Raw genomic sequence first — 25,505 nt, forward strand, 5'->3', positions numbered from 1 at the left:
TTAAACTTTTCTTGGTAAGAGCACCCCTTTGTCTGCTTACCAATCTTGTTGCTCTTCTCTGTACTCATTCTAGCAACCTCCACATCCTTCCTAAAATGGCCTCCAGACCTATATGCAGTACTCAAGGTGTGGGCTGACACCTTGAGTACTGCATATTGCGTTATACAAGGGGATAATCACCTCCTTATCCCTGTTAGCAAAATTCCTTTATATCATTGACAAGATCCCATGACCTGCTCTGGCAGCCTGTCTGCAATGCTTTGAGAACTTCATATCTGACTGCACATTACTGCCAGGTCTTTCTCATTCTCCCCTACCCTGAGTGTAGTATCGCACAGTTAATACATTACTCATATGTAGTATTTTGCATTTGTCAATGTTAAACTTCAGTTGCCACTTCTCAGCCCATCTGCCAACATTTGTATCATCTGCAAACTTGGACATTAAGCCTGATATATCTTCATCAATATCATTGATAAATATAGAAAACAACAATGTGCCCAACAACGAACTCTGGAGGAAATTCCACTAATAACATTAGTGGAATTCCCAATAGACACTGCTCTTCCACGAAGAGCAGGGTCTATTGATTACCAATCTCTGTCTTCTCCCACTCAACCATCCTTTTATCTATTGTAGCAACTTGCCCTGAATGCTATACTGCTCCAATTTATACAGCAACCTTCCAGGTGCAATAGTATCAAAAGCTTTCCTGAAATCCAAGTATATGATATCAAAATTATTTTCTTGCATCCAATTCCTTTGTAACCACATCATTGTAGCCAATCAAATTGATCAGACAGGACTTCTCCTTAACAAACCCATGCTGTGTCTGAATTTTTACTGCAGTCTTGTCTTAATGATCCTGCAATGCTTCTTTAACCAGTGACTATTATTTCCCCCCAGAACAGAAATTAAACTCAAAGGTCTGTAATTACTGGTGTCACCCTTTGTGAATTGGGGGACACATTTGCACATCTCCATTCCTTGAGGATCTTCCCTCAGTGTCACTAAAGATAAGCATAGAAGCAGAAGAATCCTTTTTGCAAGATATAAGACAAGACTGAGTTTTAGAAGGATTGAAATCAACTAAGTTGTCTTTGCCCCAATGGAGAATTACCTGGAGATCTGCATTTAAGGAATTGGTAGCAGATTTTCAAGAAGTTGAAGCTGATTGAGCAAGGCAAGGTTTCTCAAAATGAAAAGTGGAATGCATTGTGCTATCATCGGCAAAACTATGGATAGGATTTCCAGTCAATGGAAGAAGGTCATTAATATACAAGAGGAAAAGAGTGGGGGAAAGAACTCAACCTTGGGGGGCACCAGCATTAGTGGAGAAGTCAGAAGACAGAGAGCCATCTACCATTACCCTCAGTGAGCAATCAGAGAGAAAACTGGATAACCAATTACTAAAAACAGTTGGCAAATCATAAGATGGAAGCTTGTTTAGAAGACCTTTATGCCAAACACGATCAAAAGCCTTTGAGATGTCAAGAGCAACTACTTGTGTTTCACCGAACCTTTCCATTGAATTAGTCCATAAATGGGTAACATAAGCCAGAATATCTCCAGCGGATCGACATTGACGGAATCCATACTGGTGATCGTTGATCAGATGGAAGGTTTCTAGGTAGTTTGAGTTGGCGGTTAATTGATTTCTCCATTACTTCAGAAAGAGTAGAAGTAATTGCAATGGGACGGTAATTGGATGGGAGGGATTTGTCACCCTTTTTAGGAACTGGCTGGATATGAGCAAATTTCCAAGCAGAAGGAAAAACACCTTTGGAATAAGAAAGTGAAAAAAGGTAGCAAAGAGGAGTAAGTTCAGGAGCAGAGGTTTTGAGAACCAGTGGAGAAATACTATCGGGACCTGGAGCTTTCTTAGCATCAAGATTCATCAAAATCCTTCTGACATCCTTTTGATGGAAGACCACAGCAGGCATTGAATGGAGCGTGTTGGGAATGGTGGGAGGTGTTTTAACAAGATCATTAATACATGAGTTGGAAGAAAAATGGGATGCTAGCAGGTCAGCTTTATTCTTGGCTGACGTGACAACAGAACCATCTAGTTTGGACAGAGGTGGGAGCAGAGATGGGCAAAAGTTGCGGCCAATAGCTTTGGCAAGAGACCAGAATGCTCAGCTACCTTTTGGGCAAGAAGCAAGTTTTCTACTCTTAGCCTGTTCAAACTCTAGTTTGGACTGGTTAATAACTGCTTTACAATTGTTGCGAGCTTTGGTGTAGGCAGAAAATGAAACTGAAGAATTAGAAACAAGCCAATTACAACATGCAACATTCTTCTCTTGAACAGCCTTAGTACATTTGTTGGAAAACAAAGGTTTAGATAAAGGACGAGATTTTAAAGTGGGATAAAGGATTCCATTCCTGCAAGAATAATTTCACTGACACGATCTGAGCAAACGTTGACATCAGAAGTTTTGAAACAGTAATCCGACCAAGGAAAAGAAATCTCGCAGGTCATCCCATTTTGCATTCTTGTAATGCCAAACAACACGAGGTTGGGAATAGCCATGAGATAAAGGCTCCATTGGAGAAGACACAATCACCAAGTTGTGATCTGAAGTGCCTAAATGACCTCTCGTTTCGACTATATGCTTAGAAGGGTTGTTTGTGAGAAAAAAGATCAAGTGTGTTGGCTGTATGATTAGGATTGTCTGGTTTTCTTGTAGGTAAATGAGCAATCTGTGTAAGGTCATTAGTAATTGCAAAAGCCTCACCATGTCGACCAGCTGGGTCAGTGTGACTAGAAAACGGAAGCCAGCTGGAATTGTGAACATTAAAATCACCAAGAAAATTACTTCGCTGTTAGGAAAGTTGGACTAGAGAAAGTCAGTTGCAAAGAGAGAAAGTCAAAGAGCTCCAAGTGATTAGTGGAGTTGGGAGAATGGTAGAGACAACAGATGAATTTGACACAATGAGGTAGAGAGATTTTAAGCCAGAGAAGATCAAAGAGATGCGATTCCAAATTGCCAAGTCTCTGACAGGGAATATCAGAACGGACATATGCACAAGTACCACCTTTGAGGTGGTTATTCCCAGGATTACTAACAGTCCCACCATCGTGAAGGTGCAGGCAGAGGATTTGGCTGTCACAGACCGTCCGGACTTCGCCGAAATTGGGTCCACTTGTCTTGAGTGTCACCTGAATATCAGTTCCATCAGCATTTTAGACTCCCTGGTAGCAAGTACAGCTTGTCTGGCCTATCTGGAGAATGTCTGTGACAACCTCAGGGACCAAATACACCTAATTCTGTTTTTGCACGAACTTTTTTTACACGAATTTGGTTTAACACGAATTCAAAATAAATATTTCGTTCTCTTTTTACACGAGTCATTTTGATTTAACACGATTTCTATGAATTTTTTTTTTGCCTAAATTCTAAGAAAATTTTTTTTATTTGTGGCATATTAGTATCATTTCTATATTACACGCACCAATAGATTGGATAACAGCTAGTGTATGCGTTTTGAAACGCGTGCTTTTGCTTACCAATGTGTACGTCTAGGTATCTATGAATCATCAACGTTTTTATTGAATTTGGTGCACATCTACGGTATTCGTGCATTGTACCTTCTGAAGACATGTAGTAATAAGCTCTATTTCAAAGTGAAAGAATCTTTAGTGAAATTTGTGCACATATAAATTTATTAATTTTGCCGATAGTCAATAAATTGTAAGTTTACAAAATTTTCATACCTTTTTTTATTAATTATAACTGAGATATTTTTCGGTAGCCCTTATATAATGTCGAATAATTCGCCTATTACCAAAATGAAAAGGAAAGCGATTTCTTTGGAACTTAAAATTCAAATTTTAGATCGTCTTGCAACTGGACAAGTGGCTACGTCTGTAGGAAAGCATTTTGGTGTACATGAAGCTACCGTAAGAACTATTAAGAAAAATGAAGCTGCAATTAGGAAGTCGATATGTTCTGGAACAAAAGTAAGTGTTAATTCATCATCATATACAAGAGATATTGTCAAGGAAAGAATGGAAAAGGCCCTGGTAATATGGATAGAAGATCAGTCACAAAAAAGAGTACCAGTAGATGGAAATGCCATCAAGCAAACAGCACTAAGAATTTACAGAAAGATTAAAGAAAAGGAGCCAAGCACTTCATCTCAGTTAAACAAAGTATGAATTTTCTGCGAGTACAGGTTGGATTACAGGGTTTCTTAAAAGGAATGCTCTTCATAATATAAAAATTAAAGGTGAAACTGCATCTGCAGATGAATCGGCTGCTAAAGTATTCCCGCAGGAACTTTCAAAAATTATTGAAGATGGAGGATACACTCCTGATCAAGTGTGGAATGCAGATGAAACTGGTTTCTTCTGGAAACGAAGGCCGAACAGAACGTATGTAGCCAAATCGCAGAAAACTGCTGGTGGTTTTAAGGTAGCTAAGGATCGTGTGACCTTATTATTTTCCTCCAACGCTTCAGGAGATCGTATGTTGAAACCACTGCTGGTAAATCGAGCCCTAAACCCACGTTCAATGAAAGGTGTAGATATCAATAAACTGCCTGTTCACTGGATGGCAAACAAGAAGGCCTGGGTGACCACTACTATTTTTACAGAATGGTTCAACAATGAATGGTTCAAATGTTTCGTCCCAGAAGTCAGACGTTATATGAATTTGAAAGGTCTCGAATTTAAAGTTCTTCTGATTCTTGACAATGCACCCGGCCATCCTGTCTTGGAACACCCAAACGTACAAATTTTATTTCTGCCACCTAATACTACATCTTTGATACAACCGCTAGACCAAGGTATAATTGCGACAATTAAAACATACTACGTAAAACGAACATTCCAACACGTTTTGGACAAACTGAATGATGAAACACTAACAATCATTGATGTGTGGAAGAAATTCTCAAGTATGGATTGTATCAATCAAGTTGGATTAGCGTTAACTGAATTAAAACCAGCAACTTTAAATGCGTGTTGGAAAGCGGTTTGGCCACAATGTGTAAAAAGCAAAGATCCCATCATCCCTAATACGACCGAATTTCCCAACATCATTACAATGGCACACAAAATTGGTGGAGAAGGATTCGATGATCTATCGTTTGAAGATATTGATGAATTGTTAACCGACAAAGCCCTAAGCGAAGATGAAATATTAGAGGTTGTCCTTGGGACTCCTTATCTCACAGAACGTAGTGATAATGAAGAAAATGATCCTGTTCTAAATGCAGATTTAATAAAAGAAGGTCTGGAACTGGCCAGAAAATTAGGTAATCATTTTGTCAAACATGACCCTAATGAGGAACGCGCTGGGAAGTTTCAACGTGAACTGAAGTTGTTGACAGCCTCTTACAGAGAATTATATAACGGCCTAACCAAAACACGAACACAACGATTAATAACTGAATTCGTTCGTAAAACCGATGAAACATCAGCACCAGAGGAGACTCGTGCTGATTTTGCTGAAGAGATCACAGAAAGAATTTCATTAATAGAGGAAGAAGACGATGTCCACAACATTTCTAGTGATGGCAGTGATATTCCAGTCATACGCAAACGTATGCGCCGTTTATTATCAGAAAGTGAAAATGAATAAAATCTTGTTATGTGTAAAACAGATTTTTTTTGTTCATGAAGAATTTTTTTTCATTCCATATGCATACAAATTTATTTTAGTACATTTTAATTACATATTATTACATGTGTATTTTGTTGAAATATAATAATAAGCTTAAAACGAATATTTTATGTGTTTTTTTTAAATTATTTTTACTGATTTTTTTAGATCCGGAACCAATCTTCTTTTCTTCCATAAATACAATGTCTTTTTTTACACGAATTTTTTTTACACGTATTTTTCAGGAACGTATCTATTGTGTAAAAACAGAATTAGGTGTAATATAATATAACTTGATAGATTCCATCCACCCTTTCTTATGGTTAACTTCAACAATTTTTCCTCCACTTTGCTCTCAGTTATTACAAAATCATTTAGCTCCCTGTTAGAGTTTAATAATCTTCTGTTCTCCACTTCTCTACAGAATTCGTCATGTTCCAATGTAGATGCAAAATACTCATTCAGTTTGTTAGCTATATGAGCAGGATCATCACCAGTCAAATTATCGATATCAAGTGGACCAATCTGATTCGTCCCCTTCTTTCTAAGGTTTATATAAGTAAAGAAGTCTTTGCTGTTTTTCTTTCCATCTTTTGCCAAAGTTTTCTTGTAATCTGCCTTCACTAGCTTATGTCTACAATAGGCTTCTGTCGCCTCGTAATTTTTTATGTACCACAAGTCTCATTAGTTCATCTGACATCTATTTAGGAATAAACCTTGAAGAGTATTTCCTAGTTAGTATGAAAACCTTAGTAGCTTCCAAGATGCATTCCGTGAATGCTTCCTGTTTAGAATTTGCTACCCTTCTCTGGGCCGACCGGGCTAGCCGGGTGGGTAAAGTGCCTGCCTGGCAACCCAAAGGTCGCGGGTTCGATTCCCACCTCGGGATTGGATCAAAGTACTGCAAAAACCTTGGGAGGTGCATTATGGCCACAGAAGCCTATGTGCCAACAACTACCAAAAAAAAAAAAAAAAAAAAAAAAAAAAGCTACCCTTCTCTGTACTTTTCATCATCAGTTGGTCCCACTGTATTGAATATAAAAACTGTCTGAGACCACCTTTAGAAAACCAACAACCCTTCCCTTTACCCCCCGATGGTAGTGACATCTTTAATTAAATCCGACATCAGTGCACTGTGATCCCTGTCACCTAGTATTCCTTTATCTGTAAATTCTTTGTCTGGATAATCACTCCGATAATCAGATCAAGAATTTACTCCTTCTGGTTGCCTCTCAAATGTGCAGATGTAAAAAACAATCATCCGGTAAATCCACAAAAATCTTGCTACTGTGCAAGTGACCAATTCACAAGTTCCAGTCAATCTGGGTAATTAAAATCCCCCATTATAAGACATTCTGATCTACTTGCCCACTCTATTTCTCTTTATAATTTTTAATTGTATTCATCATAGTCATTTTTCCTATGAAACGCTCCTACCCTCATTTTTGCTTTCCCACAGCTTATTTCACAACAAAATGATTGAAGATTGCACTGTCCACCAATGTCAGTTGGATGCACTGCCTTAGATTTTATGTGGTTCTTAACTAATAGCATAACCCCTCCCGCATTCCTATACTTTCTGTCCTTTCAGTACACATTATACTTCTCAAATTCCAATTCTGAATTCCTTATATCTGTGACACCACGTCTCTGATATCCACCATTGATTGATCAGTACATCAAAGTACATGCAAGTATACATGCACCTGTTCTTATATTGAAAGGATTACATTGAAAACGTTGCTTCTGGCCATCTAGCTACCAAGAAAGAGCAATCACACATAAAGCTGCTTCCTGATACTCATGCCTGCCACGATGAGAGGCAGGCCACTGTATAATTATATACACCTAAAAAAATGCGGCATAATTGGACACTCACTAGAGGTAGTACAGTAGCAGTGGGTGCCAGCAAATCCCTTGTTATTGGTGACCCAAACCAGTGTCACCAGCAAAAAAAAAAAAAAAGTAAATAATAATAATAAAAAAAGAAAACGGAAAAGAGAGAAGAGACAGAATGAAAAACATTAAAAACAACCCCAGTGTAAAAACAAAAGCATAAAAATATAAATACAAGTAATGTTTGAAATGTTCTTATCCTGAGTATGTGAGGATAAAGGTATAGTGTTAAAAGTTTTTGTACTTAATCTATAACGCTTCTAATAGTACCACCAAGTTTCATGCAGTTTCAGTAGCATATTCTTTAATTACAAAGTTAGTGACTATGGATGGGACATGGGTCCATTACTTTCAGATAGAGATACAGGAGTAGTCCAAACAGTGGAAACACAGCTCCCCCCCCCCCCGAAAGCCAAGTCAATTCCTTCTGCTGGTAAATGGGGGCTTTGGGTTTTTTTTTTTTTTTTTTGGAATGCTGATGGAGTACCTTTAGAAAGGCCAGACAGTCATAGGGGCATATTATGCAGACCTTGTGAGCTGTTGGCATGAAAACATCAAAGACTAATGCAGAGGAAACTCAGTAAGGCAGTCTTGTTACACCAGCACAATGCATATGCTTAGAAGTCTGTTATTGCCATGGCTGCACCGCATGAGTGAAGCTTTGAAATCTAGGACCATCCTCCATATTTTTCAGATCCATCACCATTGCACTTTCACCTATTTCCTTATTTGTAAAAATACCTGGCTGGCATACAGTGTCTCACCGACAGTGATGGCATAGCTGCAATGGATGCATCCCTAGAAGCCCAAGAGGAAACTTTCTTTGCAGCTGGATTCAACGCATTGCAGCATTGGTGTCAAAAGTGTATTGACTGTAAAGAGGACTGTGTTGCAAAAGTAACCTGTTACTGGACTCCTCAAATAAACCCTACAGAGAGTTTGTTTTTGATGGTGATATTGTCAAGCTGTGTGTTTTTGCCCAATCCTGTAGAATTTGGAGCACGTGGTTTGTCAAGGTCTCTAGCTTGGCCCGGAACCTGAAGCCACCGCTAGGATAAGGTCATTAATGTAATTGTACTTCCCCGAGGTCAAGGTGTAGAAATTTGTCCATCACCAAGTTCCGTAAGGTCGGCTGCAGGACTGAGCCCTGGGGGCAGCCACAGTGTATCCGTCTTGTGAGTTTCTGATAAGGAATGCTTACTGTGATCATCCTATTTGAGAGGTAGTTTTTCATGATGTTGAACAGATTATCTGGTACGTTTGTTTGTCTGAGCCTGCGGAGGACGCTTGGCAACCATAGGGTGTTGAACAACCCTGCAAAATCTATAGCAGTCATCAGGAAGTATTTCCTGTCTGTTTGGCAGGCTTGAGTGAGCAGTGCCTGTAATGCATCGACTGTGGAGTGCCCCAGCGGGTTCGAATCTCACCTCGGACTTGGATCAGAGTAGCAAATGCAAAAACCTTGGGAGGTGCAATATGGCCACAGAAGCCGATGCAAAAAAAGGAGGTATAGATATACATTCTGCCAGCAGAGAGAGAGAGAAGGAAATTATTGTGTTATATAATGCGGTGATTGGACCACATCTCACGTGCAGTTTTGTAAGCCTCATTTAAAAGGATTTGGATTTATTGGAATAAGTGCTGAGAAGACCAAAAAAGTTTAGTCAGAAAGGTTTTCTTTTACCAAGAAAGACTTGAATTCTGAAATTTCTACATCTGGAAGCCAGCCATCTGCTAGGAGATCTGATTGAGGTTTTTGAAGCTTTGAATGGATTTTCTAAACTAAATGTTGATGGAATCTTTGTTTAACAACACACATAAGGGGTTATAAACACTGGTCTGCATTTTAAGAAACATTTTCTGTTTTATTGCCGATAAGTAATTTGAACTATATTTCTTATGGAAATTTCGAAATTTGTTGTATCACATCAAAACCTCTTACAGTTAAAAAAATATATATATTGCTAGAGCTGATCCTGATGGAATCTCTCCCCCCTGCTGTTCACTTAAACTACCAAAATTTTCTACGGTATAGTTGAGATGAGAGTGCAAGAAGTGTGCCCTAACATTCATGTTGCAGCCTAATTTTCTGATCTCCATCATGTCACTCACAATCAGCTCATGTGGGTGTTTATTGTTTCCCAACAAACTGCACATTAAATTTTAAAGCCAGTGCAAGTTTCTCTTTCAGTTTGGCTCATCGATCCTTCAAATATAATCTAGCAGCAGCTTGCAGATTTGAGATGTAACAAAAATTCCTGTTTTGATTTTTTTCATATGACAGCAGTGGGAATTCAGTTCAAACATGTTTTAAAATTTTTTTATTTATTAAGGGCATGGATGAACTGTTTTATTAAACCTAGCTCTATATGTAGAGGAGGTAACAGTGGTTTGTTTCGATTTACTAGTGGCTTGTCTTTAATGTTCTTTGAACCTTGTGTCAGAGACTATTTTGCTTGCCACAATCTCCTTTCCCATTGTTCACTTCTTGCTAATCTATCCAATTTGCAGAAAGCAAGAAATTTTTGTGTAATCGAATTGTTGGCTGAGTAGCAGAACAAAATAAAATTTACATGCACTAACCAACCTTGATCCTTCTACTGAAAATTTTTATCAAAAGAAGCTTAAGATTTTTGTAGTTTTCTTTTAGGTATGCAAAATGGACTACAGAAATGGATGCACACTTGTTTCCATTATGAAGAATTCCTTTGAGGCCTTGCTTTGATGCATCACTAAATAGCTTCCACTGCTGGTTGGTAAAAAAAATCCAAAAAAAAAGTTCATAACTGCTGGAATGTTGTTGCAATATATCATTGATTCATGTGTGGAAAAATGCGGAACCAATTCTTTTTTATGATTTTTCTACCGTGAAAAGACTGTTTCTTTGGCCATCAGATTTTGGAAGGTGCCTCCGTAGCCAGGTGGGCAGGAGCAGCAGCATTGTGTAGCACACGCTTCTTGATTAGACTGGGGTTCGAGCCCATGACCACCAAATACGGAGGATGCAGAAAGGTCAGGGATTGACCACCGCATATCCCCAGAGCAATATGGCCTTAGCTGCTAATGCTCCTAAAAACCAAATAACAAACAGATTCTGGAATTTCAGTGTTGACTCTAAAATCTCTGTCGACCTTTAGGTAGATTTAAATCCCTCACAAAATCATTGAGTTCACTTTGTGTATATGGCTGTGCTTCAGAGTCATGAATTTCTTTGTCATAATAGTTTATATTGCATTTTTCTTCCTTTCTTTTTTCTTTTTTTTTCTCTCGCTCTTTTTTTTTTTTTTTTTAAATGGTCAGCGAACACCTGATAATTGGTCACTTCAAGGTGTTTGGAACAATAGAACTCCTGAGGAAACAGAATACAACTCTGGGGGCAGGTATTTAAAAAAAAATTTCTCTGTATGTGTGTGTGAAAAATATATATAAATTAAGAAACAATAGTCAGCAGAAAGGCAAGCCAAGTAAGGAGAGGGGAAAAAAAAAATAATAAAATAAAATCAGCATTAATAATAGAACAGAAGGGGGTAGGTAACTAAATGAAGCAATGCTCCCTGGTGGATAAATTAAATAATGTGAATATCTTTTCCTTCACAGTAGGCACAAGGTAGAGGACATATATTAAGGAAAGATAGTTGTGCACTTGTTAAAAGATAATTCCCCTTTTCTCAAAGGGTTATTAATTATTGGAATAAATTATCTCAAGATTAGGTTGTAATAGGTTACCATCTAATCATGTAAAACTAGAGTACTTGTATATGTGGAGATGTCAGAAATTTTTAAAATTGTTTGAGAACATGTGTACATTTTTCAAAATATTTTTTAAAATAAATTGTGAAAGAGAGGGTTAACTTCTGTCTAAATGCCCTGTTACGTAATTTTATCAAGTTCTTGTGAACCAGATATTTCAATCCCCAACACACAAAATTCAAATGCCTGTACATTATGTTTCTAAAAACAAACTTTTTTTTTTTTTTTTTTTATAGCTGCCACTGTGATGTATGAGTATGGCATGAGACTTGGGAGAGAAGTGTGTGGCCTTGCCGGTATACAGAAACAGGCTTCCTGCTATTTAGCTTCAATAAATGTGCTTCATCTTGTTAATCCCAATTATGCTTGGATTGTAAAACCCATCCCACGAAAATCAAGCTTGGTAAGTAAAACTGTTCAGAAGTCTTTATTATCACAAATAAATAGTTTCAGGTATATAATTAATCCTTGAGCAACAAAGATGAATTATATATATATATTGAGAAATAATTAACCTAACTAGCATACAGAAACAAAGAGAAATAATTAACCTATCTAGTATACAGAAACTTCTAACTGTTTTGTCTTTATTCCAATAAAGACAAAACAGTATGAAGCTGCCATCACCTTGTCAGTCATTTTATAATAGATTTTGAAACTTGTGTCCTAAAAGTCTAAGTTTGGTGAATTTATTATTCTTTGTTAGTTTAATGTAGGTGTCACCATGTGGTGGTGGACCATTTTTTACATCTGGACTGCCAACTATTTTTCATAGACTGTGCGTGATTGAGCTTACGTTCAAATAATTAGTCATAGCAAATGCAGTAATTATTTTAATTTTGGTTTTTTGTAAGTGCCCTTAAACTTTTTTGTAAGTTTTACATGTACAATAGACCGTCAATAATCCAAACTAATTGGGACTGGGAGTAGTTCGGACTTCCGATTTGTTGGAATTTTCGAACTTATGAAAAATACTGCTGTGAAGGCAAAAAAAAAAAAAAAAAAAAAAAAAAAAAAAAGGTTTAGAAATAAAAACCCTGAGTTGTACTTACATATTTTTATTCGTAGGTAACAAAACAAATGGAATTTTCAGCCACAATAACACGTGTATGGGCCTTTAAAACAAAATAATTACTTACTTTTTGCTGCACCATTTTCGAGCTTTGTTTCTTTGCTGCTGGATATCTCATTCTTTTCAGCAAAGTAGTTGAGTTGGTCAACATTCAGATCGTTGCTTGTACCTAGTCCTCGTTTGTAGCACATTTGGTAGAATCACTGTCCTCCTCACCCTGGGTGTAAAAGACCTGAGTTCGAGTCCTGTCAATGATGGGAGGGATTTTAATGGGCCTTTTTCACAACATGGCTAGTTAGTTGATCTCAGGTGAAGGTAGCACATGGTTTTTTTCCTGAAACTTGGGTTTTTGGTCCAGCAAACAGAAAATTTACCACAAAACACATGCAATTTACAAACTGTATGCACAGAGCAATATGGCTTTAGTTGCTGATGCTTACAAAACCCAACTACAACAAACAGCATCTTGAGGATGGGTTATTAGCTGTTCTCATATTTTGTCTTTTCTTTTCATAAAATTTTGCTAACGAAGACCCACTTTCTCCCTTTGAACATGTGTTTAAAATCTCAATCTTTGATTTAATTGCTAAAAATTTCTGCTTCCTTTTAAAAGACAAAAAAGAAGACCATAACTATAGTACGGTAAAATAAAACTTTGTAAATGTTCAGAATCTCTTCATTCCTATTTCTAAAACTTCAAAATTTTTTTTACTCCATATCACACTTGTATGTATCGTATTGGTTGCAATTTCTGCATGCCGTGTTCCTTATTATTGATTGACGCTTATCTTTTTTTACTGTTTTAGATTTTACTACCCACTTTTTACTTTTTTTATCCAGAAAAAAAAAAAAAAAAATAATAAATAAATAAAATAAAAGTCGGTGAACAAAAATATCAGATTATAAAGTGTTGTGAATAACAAATTACAAAGTGTTATGCTTAGTTAGTACCATATGTATTTTAGTTGGGCTATATACGTAAGCATAAATTTATTTTTTCTTTTGCTAACCTGTGGATAATATTCTTCCGATTTTCACGTACCAGTTAATTTTGTTAATTGGTAAAGTAAAATAAAAGTATAAATTTGTGCTTTATATCTTAATTTTTATAGCCTGTGGATAACATTTCTCCAATTTTCACTTATTACAATTGCCATTTAATAGAATCAAAATTTTATTCCAAAATGTGATCACAATTACAGGTGCTTATTGTAATTATTTTCTGTCACCAGCATAAAATAAAATAAATGTTGGCTCATTCAGATTATTGACGTTCGGATTTTCAATGCTCTATTGTTTATATATATTTTCAAGGTTCTGTAAACAAAATATCAGCAAATTTATCTGTATATATACAGATTCTTTTGAAACTCTTCAGAGCAATACTGCCATCTATATACTGTGTTTAAAAATAATTGCAGCTGTTTTTGTATTATGAAACTTAGCATTCCCTCCAACAAGGTTCAAAACTGTGTGGGCTTAGCTTGAAAACCATCTTCTTTTTAATTTTGCAGTTGCCAAAGAAGTGGAGGAGAAAATATCTGAAAAATGTACAATTGCTTGAAGGGGGGATCTATGCTATTGTTCATTATTATGCTAATGAATTGATAGACACTACACTATGATATTGTGTGATAAATTAAGTAATTTATTATCAAAGTGATGCAATTTTAAAAGAACTGAGCCACCTCAATGCAAAACACTTAAACTGTTTATGGCTATATTTTGGGAACTGACTGTTTCCTGTCTTCATCTTATGTGGATAGAACATTGTTTTGAAGAGTGGTTCTACAAGTTATGAATATAATAATACAGTCAAACTTAGTTATAACACGCATCAAGGGACTGACAGAATTTCCTCATTATAACCATTACTCATTAAATCTGTGATGAGTTAAATCTACTTCCTATTTTCTTTAATTCTCAATAACTTGATAAAAAGATAGATTCAAAAAACAAAAGAGATATTAGAGAGAAAAAATAATATTATTTATATTAATGTGCTTGTATTCAGGTTATTCGGTCCAGCCAACCGTTGTTACATACAAAATCGTCGCGCCCAAATTGTTTAGCAAATTTTTCTGCTTGAGCCTTAAAGATATTGAAACTCCGGCACTTCTTTGTGTAGTAACCCATTGAAGCAATGCATCAACATTTGTAATCTATTTTTTTTTTTTTTTTCCAGTTATGTTCTTTTCCAGTGCCAATATGTAAACATGTTTATTCTTCCACAATGTCAATACTGTTAGAGAGGACAAAGAAAACTTTTTACACATTTTAACATTTTTTGCACCACGTTCTAACTCATGAATAATTTCAACTTTTTCGTGAATTGAGAGACTTTCTTTAGTAGATATGTTTCCAAAAGAAGGGTTTTTTCCTAACTGATCATAATTAGAATGCATTGTATTGTAAATAGTCAGATATCATTATCAAATTGAAAACTTGTAGAAACACTTCTGAAACAATGTTCTATCCCCCCTTAGGCCTAATGCCTATGGGGGATAGAACATTGATGGGAAACAGTGAGTTCCTGAAACATAACCACAAATAGTTTTAAGTGTTTGGCATTGCGGGGGTAATTCTTTTCAAATTGTATCATTTTGATAAAAAATTACTTAATCTACCACATGATATAATAGTCTAGTGTCTATCAATTCATTAACATGAAATGTATATGATTTTTAGTAACAAATAGATTCTAAACTTTAAACCAGGTGAAGTGCTTTCATTTTGATTTCAAGTCACTTGTTTCTTTCCCCTCCCAAATAGGAAGATGAAGATAATGATGTATCCTCCAATAACAAATCACCCAAACGAAATTCAGATGGTGAAGAGTTATTTAATAAAGGTACAGAAAATTTCTGTAATAATTTTTATATCTTTAAAATTTGATATGCATGTACCATACTTTGACTGCATACATTCTCAGATATATTTTTTGATATATATTTTTGATATTTTTAATATTTTTGCTATTTTTGATATATGGAAACACTATATCCCTTTAATAAGATATTTATTTTAATTAATTAGTTTTAGATCTTTACAGTGGTAATTTGGCCATAATTTACCTAAAAATAAGATTATTACATATGAGATATAAACAGAAAGTTTCAGGACTGCGTTTTTCTTTGTGCTTACCATTAAGCACAAAGAAAATATCTTCTATGCCATCATCTTTAAAGCGGTTCCATTGTAACCTGATACTGTGAGTCCAGCGATTCTGCTGTTGTTGGCAGCATTTGCACCTTTTGCTTTTAGTTCCACAAATACAGTCTGCAATTTCTGTATTGATAGTTGTCATCAAATCTAACTTTTAGTACAAACTTCAGCTCTGGAAGAAGGAAAAAAGTTACATTTTGCTTGAGATGTAGAGTATTGAAGGGGAACAACACTCTTGCAGCTAGAAATTTCTTCATGGCCAGTAGGAACAAAAATGTTATCATGATGGAGACCCCCAAACTTCATTACATTGGATCGTCCCCATTAGACAAATTCCTGTTGCACATTTCCATCCAGTGATTGAAAATTATGGTCATTCCACTCTGTACATTGTTCAGACTTGTTTGGTGTTTTTTAAGAATGGTGATTTTCGACATTTGTTTTGAAGATTGTTGTGTTATTTTTAAGTCATAGTTAAACATAATGCAACAGTGTTACCTTTTCATCTCTGATGACCATAGAAAGGAAACATTTCTTCTGAAAGACCTGCCTCACTTTAACCCAATTCTTTTTCTTTTATTCTTATATCAGCGGACAAGGCAATAAACTCTCAAACGTCCCAATAAGTTTGTCGGTATTGTTAGAGATTTTGTGAAAACAAGTTCGTTAGTGCACCGTATTATCCCCATTATTATTGTGTTGTGTTTCTCTGCAAGTTTGTACAAGTGTGTTGTAAAAAAAAAAAAATATATATATATATATATATATATATATATAAGCAATGGCTAAAAAGTTAATAGATTAATCAGAGGCATAGGTGAAGGTAGGTGATTCTTGCGCTACTGCTTCTATTGGAAAATGCAGCAGCCTGGAAAGCAAGGGTGTTGGAGGATTTCAGGCCTGCTGTGGTTCATTATGGAACAAGTGAATATATAGGCTGTGTAAGGGAAACTGAAAGTAAGAATAATAGTCTGTGTCCCCCTAATATAAGAATATTAGGGGGACGCAGACTAATCGATTAACCAGAGCCACAGGCAGTGGTGAGCTATAGTGGGCTCACGAGAGCCCATTGTTATTTTATTTTATTTTTTTGAAAATTTGCAAACCCATTGTTGAGATGATCATTTATTTTACAAATGAAATCCTGAATGCAATTATTGAGTATCCAGAGCTGAAATTACATTGGGGCGAGCAGGCCCCCATTCCCAGCATTTTAATGGCGCAATCGTTCGTTATGTATTTTAAAATTGCTTCATTTTTGATTTAATTACAATCGGACCTCTGTTTAACGAACTTCTTTATAGCAAAATTTTTTGATTCCCCTTGGTAATTAAATTTAAATAGTTTCCGTTGAACGAAGAAAATTTCCATGTAACGAACGGATCAGGAGAGACAACTGTGTATGCATTGTCATCACCTCTGGCCTTTAGGCAATTTAGGTAATTAGAAAGTGCGGATTAAGGATGAAAGGGATTACCATTTCACAGTGTTAGCGGCGTCCATAAAACTTCTGCTGTCATATACCAAGAAATCGTGCTAGTCAATATGCTTTCCATAGGCAGTCAGAGGATTAAGAAGATTCTCGACACGGATTATAGCCTCTGGTCAACCTGTGTTGTGGTTCCCCTTTACTCCAACAAACGGGCATATGTTTTTCAGAGAAGTGAGTGATCCTTGCATTCCAGTAAATTTCTCGTCTATGTTTACATGGTCATAGTCTGAATATCCGTGTGATTTTGATATTTTGAACTGTATTCAAAGAACTAGTGAGAGTAGCAATGTAGAGGGGGGATTGAGGCAACTGAGATATTATATATAAACTTTACGAAGGTGAAATGCTGGCAGATTTTGAAACTTTGTCGAGCCTTTCGCTGTGTAGAAAATGTTCTAAAATATAATGGCATACAGGCAATAATTAGCATTATATCACCAATCTCCAAAAAACTAGTGCGAATTAAGGATGATTGCTGAAGAACTTGATATGGAGACTATAAAGATATCGGTCGTGTGTTCGAGCCACGATGAGCAGCTTGTAGCTTGCAGACGGCAGTTGTGGGTTGGAGGAATTATCCCGCTTTGTTCAAACATTTTGAATCAGAAGTTAAATATTCCAGATTATTAAATCGAGTTTTAAATTTGGAATTTCTTAACCATTTAGCACTATGATCGACATCCTGCAGGAGCTCTCTTAACTTTCAGAAACTTACAGAATCACAATGGTAAAAGCATATAAATTAATTTATTCGAACTATCAATGCTATTGCTAATTTTAAAAATTCTGAAGGAAATTATGAAGCTAAAATTGAGCCACTAAAGCTTCACTTCACAAAGTGGATGAAAAGGTGACATGATTTATTACTTGCCCGTTATGTTAAATTATGTTCCAGGTCAATTAATGGAATCATTGTTTAAAGAAATAATGCAGGATCATCTAGACAGAAATTTAATTATACTGCAGTTACAGTATGAAATTCTTAAGGGTCAAACTTGTCTGACCAATCTGATTGGATACTATGATGCAGCAACAAAGGAACTGAAATAAAATAATAATTTTGATATCATATACTAGGATTTTAGAAAAGCTTTTGATCCTGTTGCACATAAAGACTGCCATGTAAATTGGTGCAGCATGGCATTAAGAGCAACATGCTTCTATGGATAAAGTTTAACATTGACAAATGCAAGCTATGGCATATAGGTACCAACGATCCCACATTAATCATATCTTACTGCACAATTGAGAGAAAGTGCAGTAAGATATATGAAGTTCTCTGAGCAATGCAGACAGATTGCTTGGGGTTTTGTCAATGATGTACAGAAAGTTTTCTAGCTGGATTAAGGAGGTTGTTTTTTCATTGTTCAAGCAATAGTTAAGCAGCTGCATCTTGAGTACTGCACGCAGGTCTGGAGGCCTCATTTTTGGAAGGCTGTATATCTGCTGGAATGGGAGCAGAGAAGGACAGTGAGGTTGAAGAAGGGAATGAAAGGGATAGTCTTCCCAAGAGAAACTTCAGTTCTACAAATTACAGTGTCTGGAGACTAGTTATCTGTGAGGTGATCTGATTGACGTGTTTAAGGCTTTGAATTGATTGAGCAAGCTCAATGTTGATGGCATTCTTCCTCTTGCTCAGACTACACAAGTGGGGGGGGGGATATAAACTAAAATTGAGGAAAGATGGTTGCAGGATAGATGTGTGTGGAGGTTTGCCTTCATCCAGCAGGTGTTTGATTGTTAGAACACAGTTCCATCTGTTGTTGTGGAAGTGGGTAGTTTGAATAAATTCAAGGAAGAACTACTCAAGTTATTGGAGGCGATAGACAAGTGATATGGGAAGGCGGTTTATTTTATTATTTTTTTTTTTTTTTTTTTGTGCAATGCTATATAAGCTTGCTTTCTTATCTGGCTGTACTACTACTAATAATAATAACACTTTTCTTTTTCTATTCTGATTTTTTAATTTCTTTGTTATGGCAGATGTGTTTTGTCTTGTCTAGTTTTTAATATGAAAATTTGATTTTGTTCAGATGTACATCAAAAAGTGGAAGTACTTGAGCTCAGTGACATTAGACGGGAATATGATTTGGTTCATGCCAGATTACTTCTCCTTCAGAAAGATCCATCCCCAGCAAATATTGCTTCATCTTTCATTTCTGCAGCCGACACAGTTACCTTGTTAGTCAGTAATGGCCTCTATGACACTGCAGTCCATATTTGTCAGATCTTCAAGTTACCTCTTATTCCTGTATTTGAAGGTATCGTAAACAGGTATGTAATTGTGATTAGTTGGTTTTTAAAGTTAATTTCATTTTCACAATACATCATTTTTTTTATTTTTTTAAGTTAGTTGTTGGCGCATAGGCTTCTGTGGCCATAATGCACCTCCCAAGGTTTTTTCAGTACTTTGATCCAAGCCCGAGACGGGATTCGAACCCGCGACCTTTGGGTTGCTAGGCAGGCACTCTACCCACCCGGCTAGCCCGGTCGGCACAATACATCGTGAGAATAATACATTTCAATAAATAAGTATTATACATAATATATCTCAAATGATTAAATTTTTCTTTTGTAAAGGATATTATTTATCAAGATTCTTACCATGGGTAAAGTTTGTGTACATGCTTATTTGCATGCAAATATATTTTCCACAGAACACATAGTTTCAGTTTTATTGACTTTACAGAGCATAATGTGTACATTAACATGAAAATAAGTATTTTTAACATTTATATAAGAACCAGTAACACTGGCAAATAAATTTAAACTTTTTTAGATGTGTTGGCATGTACGTAAAGCATCCAATATCCTTTCCACTTGTTTCTCTCTGTTCATATAATACCCCTTTCTGCCTTGTAATAACTTGATTCCTAGTGGATGGCTATCAGATTTAAAAATTTCTACTGGAATTTTTAATGAAATTTTGGAATCCAGCCATTATTATTTATTTGCTCATGTGTTCACATGTGATAACTTGACTTTCAGTGAATGAATTTTCATGAAGTTTTATATGTTCAGCTCTTTTAGCAAGTGAAATTTTGAGAAAGGTCAACAAACTGAAATTTGGGAAGGTGAACACATAAATCTAAGGAAGTGCATCCAATTGATGTTGCTGGACAATGCAATGTTCAGTCTGTTTGGTGTGACATAAGCACTGGGAAAGAAAAAATGAGAGTAGGTGTGTGTGTGTGTGTGTGTGTGTGTGTGTGTGTGTGTGTGTGTGTGTGTGTGTGTGTGTGTGTGTGTGTGTGTGTTATAGGCCTAATGAATCTGATGAGTGTAATGAGCAATTCTGCAGGGAAATAGAGTGGGACACTAAATCGGAGTGTCTTATAATGGAGGATTTTAATTTCCCAGAGATTGACTGGAATTTGTAGATTGGTCACTCACACTAGTAAAGCTTTTGTGGATTTATTGGATGATTGTTTTCTACAGCAGCATGTTCAGGAGGCAACTAGAGGGGGTAATACTCTTGATCTGATTATCAGTAGTGATTATTCATGCATTAAGAATCTGCAGATAAAGGAACCACTAGGTGACAGTGATCACAGTGTACTGAAGTGGGATTTACTGAAAGAGGTAACTACCATCAGGGGAAGATTTTTGCTTTCATAAAGATGACTACGGTGGTCTGAGACAGTATTTAAATTCTATACGGTGGGACCAGCTGATGATGTTACCAACAGCAAATTCAAAATGGGAAGCATTCAAAGAATTAACCTTGGAAGCTACAAGGCTTTTCATACCAACTAAGAATTATTGTTTAAGATTTAGGCCTAAATGGATGTCAGAGGAACTAATTAGACACTTGGCAGAGAAGAAAAATGCATGGGATACATATAAATTAACAGGTGACACAGAAGCCTATGATAGATATAAGCTGGTCTGTAACCAAATCACAAAGGAGGTTAGGCAGGCAAAGGCAGATTACGAGAAATCTTTGGCAAAGAATGCAAAGAAAAATAGCAAAGAGTTCTTTACTTATGGAAACTCTAGAAGGAAAGGGACGAATCAGATTGGTCCACTGGATATTGATGGTTCAACTGTTGATGATCCTGCTCAGGTAGCTAACAAACTAAATGAATATTTTGCATTTACATTCACACACATGAGGAGTTATTCAGGGAGGGGAATATGTATTAAAGGTGTATTAAATTCTGGCAGTAAGCTAGATAATCTTGTAATAACTGAGAGTAAAGTGGAGGAGAAATTGTTGAAGATAAACATAAGAAAGGCACCTGGGGTGGATGGAATCCATCCAGTTATATTGAAGGAGGCAGCAAAGGAAGTAAGCAAACTCTTAGCCATAATTATGAGAGCTTCCTTGCACTGGAGGTGTGCAGTTGTGACCCTAATTCACAAAGGAGGATCAAAGGGAGACCCAGGTAATTACAGACCTGTTAGTTTAACTTCTATTCCGGGGAAATTAATGGAGGCACTGGTTAAAGAACCATTGCAGGATCATCTAGACAAGACTTCTTGGGTTTGTTAAGCGAAAGTCTTGTTTGACCAATTTGATTGGATACTATGATATAGTCACAAAGGAACTGGATGCAAAAAATAATTTTGATATCATATATTTGAATCTTAGAAAGGCTTTTGATTCTATTGCACATAGAAGACTGCTGCACAAATTGGAGCAGTGTAACATTGGAGGCAAATTGCTGCTATGGATAAAGGGATGGTTGAGTGGGAGAAGACAGAGAGTGGTAATCAATGGACACTGCTCATCGTGAACTAATGTTATTAGTGGAGTCCCTCAGGGTTCAGTATTGGGTCCATTGTTGTTTTCTGTATTTATAAATGATATTGATGATGGTATATCGGGCTTAATGTCCAAGTTTGCAGACGATACGAAGGTTGGCAGGTTGTTCAGGACACTAATGACAGTACGCTGCTGCAACAGGATCTAGAAAAGTTGAGCAGATGGGCTGAGAGGTGGCAAATGAAGTTTAACATTGACAAATGTAAAGTACTACATATGGCAAGCAGCAACTCAAGAGTGACATATCAACTCTGTGGTACTAAACTGACAGTGGTAGAGAACGAAAAGGACCTGGGGGTTATTGTGCAGGCAGATATGAAGTTTTCTGAGCAGTGCAGACGGTCTGCAAGAGTAGCTCATGGTGTCTTGTCAATGATATACAGGAATTTTTTTAGCAGGGATAAGGAGGTGATTATCCCCTTATATAAGGCAGTGGTCAGGCCACACCTTGAGTACTGTATACAAGTCTGGAGGCCTCATTTTAAGAAGGATGTAGAGCTGTTGGAATGAGTACAGAGAAGGGCAACAAGATTAGTGAATGGGACAAAGGGTTGCTCTTACAAAGAAAGGCTTAAATTTTTGAAATTTCAGTGTCTGGAGACTAGACACCATCAAGGTAAGGTGATCTGATTGAGGTTTATAAAGCCTTGAATGGTTTGAGCATGCTCATTGCTGATGGGATTCCTCCTCTTGCTCAGAATAATCGCCTGAGAGGGCATAAATTCAAATTGAGGAAAGACAGTTGTAGGATTGATTCACAGAAGTTTGCCTTTAGCCAGTGGGTAGTTTGCTGGAACAAACTTCCTTCTGTTGTTGTAGAAGTTGATAGCGTAAACAGATTCAAGGCAGAACTAGACAAACATTTGGAGTGAGTTGATAGATGAAATGAGAAGGGTGTGTTTGTGTGTGTGTGTGTGGTTTTTTTTTTTTTTTGGCTGATGCTATATAAGCTTGGTTTCTTGCATCATGTTTCCTTGCTAATGCTAACTGAGCCTTCTCAAATTTCTTAAATTTTTTTTTTATTTGACTTTCCCATCATAATATAGTTATATAAAGCTACATCATAATAAAGTGACATAGATTCTTCTCTTTTTGCAAATCTCAGTTTTTCTCCATTCTTTTTCTTTTCACGAAAAAAAATGATTATAGTAATAAAACTATATTAAAATTTGAATTTTTTTTTATAATTTTGCAAATTGTTTCTTATTTTTTGCTGATGAATTGGCCATAAGATGTGCTGTGGTAGTCAACATTGAAAATAGAAATGTGGGATATAATAACATTGTTTTCTATTATGTGCTGTCATTTCATAGTACTTGTGTGGTGTGAACCTAATTAACAGTGTCTTTCCATAAGATTCCAAAGAAATATGATGTAAAATTTCAAAACACATATATGTAAGATTTTCCATGTATTGTAAAATCTGGAAAAAAAAAAAAAGTAACATATTTGCTTTGTGTATGTAGTTGTGATTTTTCAATTTCAAGTGGTCAGAAATGTGATGTAATCAGACTTTTTGCAAACATATGATTACATCACATGGAAAAAACTGATGACAGCATTCAGTCCTTATAAAAAAAAATGCAGAAAAATAGATGTTGATGTAGCAATTTGTTGTGGTGATGTTATATGTGCTGAATGCTTATTTGCATATTTTATCATGGAAAATAATCTTCCTCCAAGTTATGTTGATCATGCAAGTGTGTTGTTCAGAACTAGGTTTCCTGATCATGAAATAGCAAAAATATGTGGTTGTAGAAGAACAAAAGCAACAGGCATTGTTAGTGAAATTTCATGGGTAGGGAAACAAGAGTTAGTTATGGCTGTGAAAAATGGGCCATTTTTGATTTCTACAAATGGCAGTAATCAAAATGATTCCAAGCTATATTGCATTGTGGTGACTTTTTGTTATGAAAAAAAATTCACTGAATTAAAAGTAGCTTTCTCTTATTGCCTACATTGGAAGGTAATAGAGTTACCTACAGGGGACAATATTTCATGTCTTTTGAACAGCCTGAAAGCATGTGGGATTATGGTAGGCCTAGCAACTGGAGTAGTGTGTTAAAAGAGGAGATTGAGCACTTGGTGATAATAGGCTGTTCTTTTCTTATTAATTTGTTTGCTGAAAAAAAGATCTGCATGCCTTTCTTTCCCTGAAAGTGAATGAATTTATGGTTTTCACAGAGTAATTGCGTGAAAGAACTAGGCAGATGCAGCGCAACCCCTTTTTCCAACATTCAGTTTTTCTCAAGCATGGGGAAAGCTGAAATTGAAATTCAGTGCATCAAAACATCAGTTCATTACCTCACAGATGATGAACTGATGTTTTGATGCATTGAATAATTACTGTTCTAGTTTGTACATTTCCCAGAAGTAATAAGAAATAAAAACCCTATGAATTAAAAAAAAAAAAGAGAGAGAGAAAAAAAAATGGTGTCTGTGCCATCCTGCTTCAAGGAAATACAACAGATAGTTCTGTAACTTTCTAAATAAGGCATAATCTCAGTATTGGGGGGAATGTTTTTGGGCTATTATTTCCCTGCAACCCTTCTTGTGATCTTTTTCATGAAGTGCTTCAGATCTGAATAAATAATAAGTTCTTCAATTTGTCTGTGTTTTTTCTTTTTATATATATATATATAAATAAGAAAAAAATTATATATACAGCAGGCCCTCGTTATAATGTGGTTCACTCTACGCTGATTCACTATAATGCTAGTGATATATTATAAACCATATCTCACTATAACGCTCTTTTACCAGCATACAGATTAAATTTTTGGCATGCTTAATAAAAACGCTTCATCTGATGGCGCTCCCTGTAGCCAGGTGGGCAGGAGCAGCAGTGCGTAGCACACACTTCTTGATTAGAGTGGGGGTTCACGCCCTCACTACCAAATACGGAGGATGCGGAAAGGTCAAGGAATGACCCCCGCATATTCCTGGAGCAATATGGGCTTAGTTGCTAATGCTCCTAAATACCAAATAACAACAACAGCTTCATCTGATGTAGTTGATAGCTTCAAAATGAATAGCAAAACAGCATTAAAAAGTTTCCCACACTGAGTGAAATTTTCTTCCACGCTAATTTAATTGCAGTATGGTGGCTTGTTACGTAGTTCTGAGATCAACATTTTAAAAAAAAATGATCAAAGTACATTGCTTGTAATATTTGCATTATATGCATTTATCCGAAGTCTAGTCATCACTCAGTACAGTGTTAGATAATGGACAGTTTTCTCGAACATTGTATAATAATTAATGCAATGCAGTTACATTTTTGAAGATTAATAATGGCGGATAAGAATTAAAAAGCAATGATGTCCGTACGTGGTACGAAGCATACTAAGGTAAGAAAAAGACTGAATTTGAAAAATTCAGTCTTATAAAGCAACTAGCCATTAACATGGACAAATTTAATCTCGATCTAGCCTCCAATGTTTGTATTTCTCAACAGGCTAATTTCCAACCTTTTATTGACAACACCATGGCCATATTATATCAGGCAATTTAGAAATCATCCATAATAAAGAACTCAGAAACATCATGTCTTGTGGCTTCAAATACAGGACATCAAAAGATAAACTTCAAAAAACAGTTATACCAAGATATGCTTAACTCTCAAGCTCTCCTGCCTTCTCACCATTCCTATTGAAGCCTTTCAATTATGGATTAATTCTGTATTAAAGGCTATGCTACAACATTGCAAATCATCTTTTTCACAGGTACAAACCACCTTCAGGAATTAAATTA

The 25,505-nt window shown here is 36.1% G+C and overlaps 1 protein-coding gene across 1 annotated transcript in view; it reads left to right on the forward strand.

Moving 5' to 3' along the window:
- The window catches only part of Nup160 (nuclear pore complex protein Nup160), a 507,399-nt gene that overhangs the window by 405,368 nt on the left and 76,526 nt on the right, over window positions 1–25,505 (forward strand). Inside the window, exons 26-28 of the mRNA XM_090382015.1 lie at window positions 11,492–11,658; window positions 15,100–15,178; window positions 19,018–19,258. Coding sequence (XP_090238141.1) covers window positions 11,492–11,658; window positions 15,100–15,178; window positions 19,018–19,258 — 487 coding nt within the window. The remainder of the gene's footprint in view (window positions 1–11,491; window positions 11,659–15,099; window positions 15,179–19,017; window positions 19,259–25,505) is intronic.

Source organism: Mastigoproctus giganteus, chromosome 9 (genome assembly GCF_048544385.1).
Source record: "Mastigoproctus giganteus isolate SK-2022 chromosome 9, ASM4854438v1, whole genome shotgun sequence".
Classification (NCBI taxonomy): Eukaryota; Metazoa; Arthropoda; class Arachnida; order Uropygi; family Thelyphonidae; genus Mastigoproctus; species Mastigoproctus giganteus.